The sequence below is a fragment of the Tenrec ecaudatus genome, chromosome 1, assembly GCF_050624435.1.
Source record: "Tenrec ecaudatus isolate mTenEca1 chromosome 1, mTenEca1.hap1, whole genome shotgun sequence".
Classification (NCBI taxonomy): Eukaryota; Metazoa; Chordata; class Mammalia; order Afrosoricida; family Tenrecidae; genus Tenrec; species Tenrec ecaudatus.
This window is the reverse complement of record NC_134530.1, coordinates 194,752,394-194,755,860: the sequence shown is the minus strand read 5'-3', so window position 1 is coordinate 194,755,860 and position 3,467 is coordinate 194,752,394. Positions and strand designations below refer to the sequence as shown.

The window sequence follows — 3,467 nt, the reverse complement described above, 5'->3', positions numbered from 1 at the left end:
GATTTTTTTAAAAAATCAAATATTGGCCAACTCAGCTGTGGCAGAACCTCATTGTCAGGTACCTGGCAATGCCCTGGCATTGTTCATGATCCTTTTGCTCAAAGGCTGTGTAACCTTTACTTAAAGCTGTTTTATGTTTTCCCCATTTTCATCTTGTAATTCCAAATTGCTCTACACCAGTATACCATCTTTTAAAGTGCTCCCAAATGGTAATGCACCATTCTGTAATTGGTTTGCTTCTAGAATAATTCAATACCCTTCAAATACTGAATATTTTTCCTAGACAAAAAGCTGTCTTACATGTAATTTAGTAAAATCAGCCAACGACTGGTTATCATCACCTGCTCCAAACACTGATGTCACCAATTGGGTTACAAATGCACTTCAGGAAGTTTTGCTAAGTGAGAACCCAAATTTGCCTAGCCCTCCTTGGTCCACCTTGTTTTGAAACAAGCCCCATTTCCTTTTCAGGGAGGCACATACTTCCTATCTAGAAAGTGGGTGGTTGGCGGCGGGGGTGGGGGACACTTAAACTTTCCATCCTGACGCCCATGCAGAGTCAAGATGGGCCTCATCAGTTGGACAAATCAATCTCATCAGCTTCCTCGCATCAACGCTATTCGATTTCTAGCATAAGCTATTAGCTTAACTACAAGGTTGAAAATTGCCCTGTGTTGTGATTTAATTATGGAGACCAAAAGCAATTTTTAGTCAAAAGCCTTTTAGGTGGATGAGGAGGGCTTTAAAAGTGGATGGTTGTTATTTCCGATCACAAAGTCACACCAGCATTAGATTGGGCTGTTGACTATCTCAACTGGCTTCAAATGGACTTCTCAAGGGCAGTTGTGGTGGCAGGCCGCTGATATTCTAATAGGAAACCTCAGATCTGGAGGGAAAACTTGAAATGTGTCTCTTTTGATATCTGATGAAGTGAGCAAACAATGTCCCCCAGCCTGGGCATGACTGATACTAAGAACCACACCTTCAATTTTCTGCACACTTCAGTTCCCCTCCTCCCACTTCCTTCCCGAGACAGGTGATTACAGACAAGGAGCCAGCAAGGTTGCTTCAAAATATTTAATACGTGTCAGACACGTAAAGTTACATTTTTATACAAAAAATCAATACATCGAAGGAGAAAATACTGTACAAAAAAAAAACCTCATCAGCTCCCCCAACCTTTATACAACAAAGACTGGAGTCACTGTATCTACCAAACCAGAAGGTCTTTTTTCACGTAGGGCTTCGGTCTGTAAACTTTGTTTCATTCAACACTTTTTAAAAGCACTGCTTAGTAGTTCTGACCTAGAGCTTTTAAAAATATATCTTTTCTCTATAAACTCCATATTTCCGAGCTTGAACTCTCCTGGGAAGTTTATCGAGCTTTGTCACACTGTGAGGAAGAGGACGGTGGACACTCCTCCTTCCCAGTGTGATCACAGGGTACAAACGTTTCTTCGGTGAGAGAAAGGTGCGGAGAGAAAATAAGCCAAGTCTCTAGCTCCAGACGAAATCCCTCGAGTCTTGGGAAATCCTGGGAGGAAAGGCCACTCCAGACTCCCGGGGTGGCTCTAGCTTTCATGTGAGGGGCGTGTGTAAAGTCCCTTCCTCCCCCGAGAACGAGTGGGGAACTCCCCAGATCTCTGCGCTTCCTTCTCGGTGCTGTCGGCAGAGGAAAGTCCCTGTCTGCCCCCAATCTCTTAAGCCCAGGGGATGGGATGAGGCATTCAAGGGCAAAATAAGTATTAATTCAACAAGACAAACTTACACACTTACACACACACACACACACAGACAGACAGACATACACAAACACAAAAGTTAACGATCGTTCTCTTTCCCCAAACCCTCGAACTCCCAAGTCTTGGGAGGAGCCCCACAAGACTCGTGGCACAGCCGGCCGCCAAACCCCAGGGCAGTGTCCGCTGCCCGGCAGCAGCAGCCAGTCTCCCCAGCGCGCCCAGCGCCTCCGGCCCGGCCTAGGGGTCGCCCTGGCCGCCTGGAGAGGCCCAGACGGCACTCCGAGGACGCCCGATGCTCAACCTCCGTCCCTCACCGGGACCCGGGGGGCTCAGAAGGCCACGATGGCTGTGCTCCAAGGGTTCATGTCTCTCAGCACGGGTTTATCGCAGCAGATCTGCCCGGGCTCGGCGGCTTCCGGCCCGCTCTCTCCGTCCTCGCCTTCCTCCCGGCCGCCCCCGGCGCTTTTTTTCCGTAGGAGTCCTGAGAAGCTGGAGCCGAAGATGCTGATGAGATTCGCCACGTTCCCGGTGTCCATCTCCTCCTCCTCCGGCTGCTCCTCCAAGTCCCGGCGGGGCTTCTTCAGCGGGGTCGTGCCGGACACCACGCAGCCCACCCCCGCCGCGCCGCGCTTCCTGGGGCCGACCGGGGTCGGCGCGCGGGGCTCGGCCTCGGCGGGTCGGGACGCGCAGGGGCACCCGATCTGCGCGCCCGGCTGGTCCTCTCCGCCAGGGGGTATGCAGCAGTGGCGGCGGGCGGCTGGAGGCCCCTCGGGGAAAACGTCCGAGCCTCCGGCCTCCGCCTCGCCGGCTCCCTCCACGCGGCGCCAGGCAGCTTCCGCCTCGGGGTCCCGAAGAGTGTCCTCGGCTCCCGTTGCAGCGGCCGCCGGCTCCGCGTCACCGGTTCGGGGCTCGCCGGGACCAGCGGGGCGCCCAGGCTGCGGCTCCGAGTCCCTCCAGGCGGTGCGGGAGGCCGGCGGGGGCGGCTCCCCCCAGCCCGCGGGTGGCCTGGCCGCCGGGTCCCCGGGCTGCTGTGGCGGCGCCATCGGGCTTTCGGCGGGACCGGCCAGGTAGAGGCCGGGGCACGGGTCACTCAGGTACACCTGGCGGGCGCTGCGCAGCACCAGCGACACCAGGAGGTTCTTGTGCAGCTTGATGCCGCCGCGCTGGACTCGTGAGTTGTAGATCTTGCCCAGGGAGATGCTGACGATGCGGTGAGCCTCCAGCTTGAACTCCATCCTGTCTCCCCCTTTCCCGGGACTGGCGTGGAGATGAGAGGGGGTGAGCCCTGGCCGCACGCTCGGAAGCTGGGAGGCGAAGGAAGCGTAAACAAGCCCGCCCCGTGGGTGGACCCTCACAATCTGAAGACTTGGAAGAGAAACAGCTCCAGTGACGCGCGCGCCGACCACTAACTTGTACACGCAGGACAACTGCCCGGTTTCAGGTCCTGTCGCTAACTGAGGGCAGACCGGCTACTCCGTGCCTTTTATAGGCTCCTCGTGTGCCAGCCAATCACAAAGCACCGCCAACCGTTCCGGGGCTGGCCGACACGCCCCCGTACGCCAAACCCGACCAATCGCAGGGCGAGAAAGGGCGACTGGGCCGATTCGAACGTTACTCGCGCGGAGCTGGCTCTTAAAGGGGGCGAGGCTTGCGTCTGACCTATCAGTGAGAGTCGGGCCTGAGCTCCGAGGGCTAGTGTTAGGGAGGAGGTGTAGCGCACAGCCG

General features: G+C 55.7%; 1 protein-coding gene across 1 annotated transcript; it reads right to left on the bottom strand.

Moving 5' to 3' along the window:
* Nucleotides 1-1,062: 1,062 nt before the first annotated feature.
* IER5 (immediate early response 5) lies at nucleotides 1,063-3,188 on the bottom strand. Its single transcript, XM_075528102.1, has one exon. It carries the CDS (start codon nucleotides 2,975-2,977, stop codon nucleotides 2,072-2,074), a length of 906 nt encoding a protein of 301 aa, XP_075384217.1. The 5' UTR covers nucleotides 2,978-3,188; the 3' UTR covers nucleotides 1,063-2,071.
* Nucleotides 3,189-3,467: the final 279 nt, after the last annotated feature.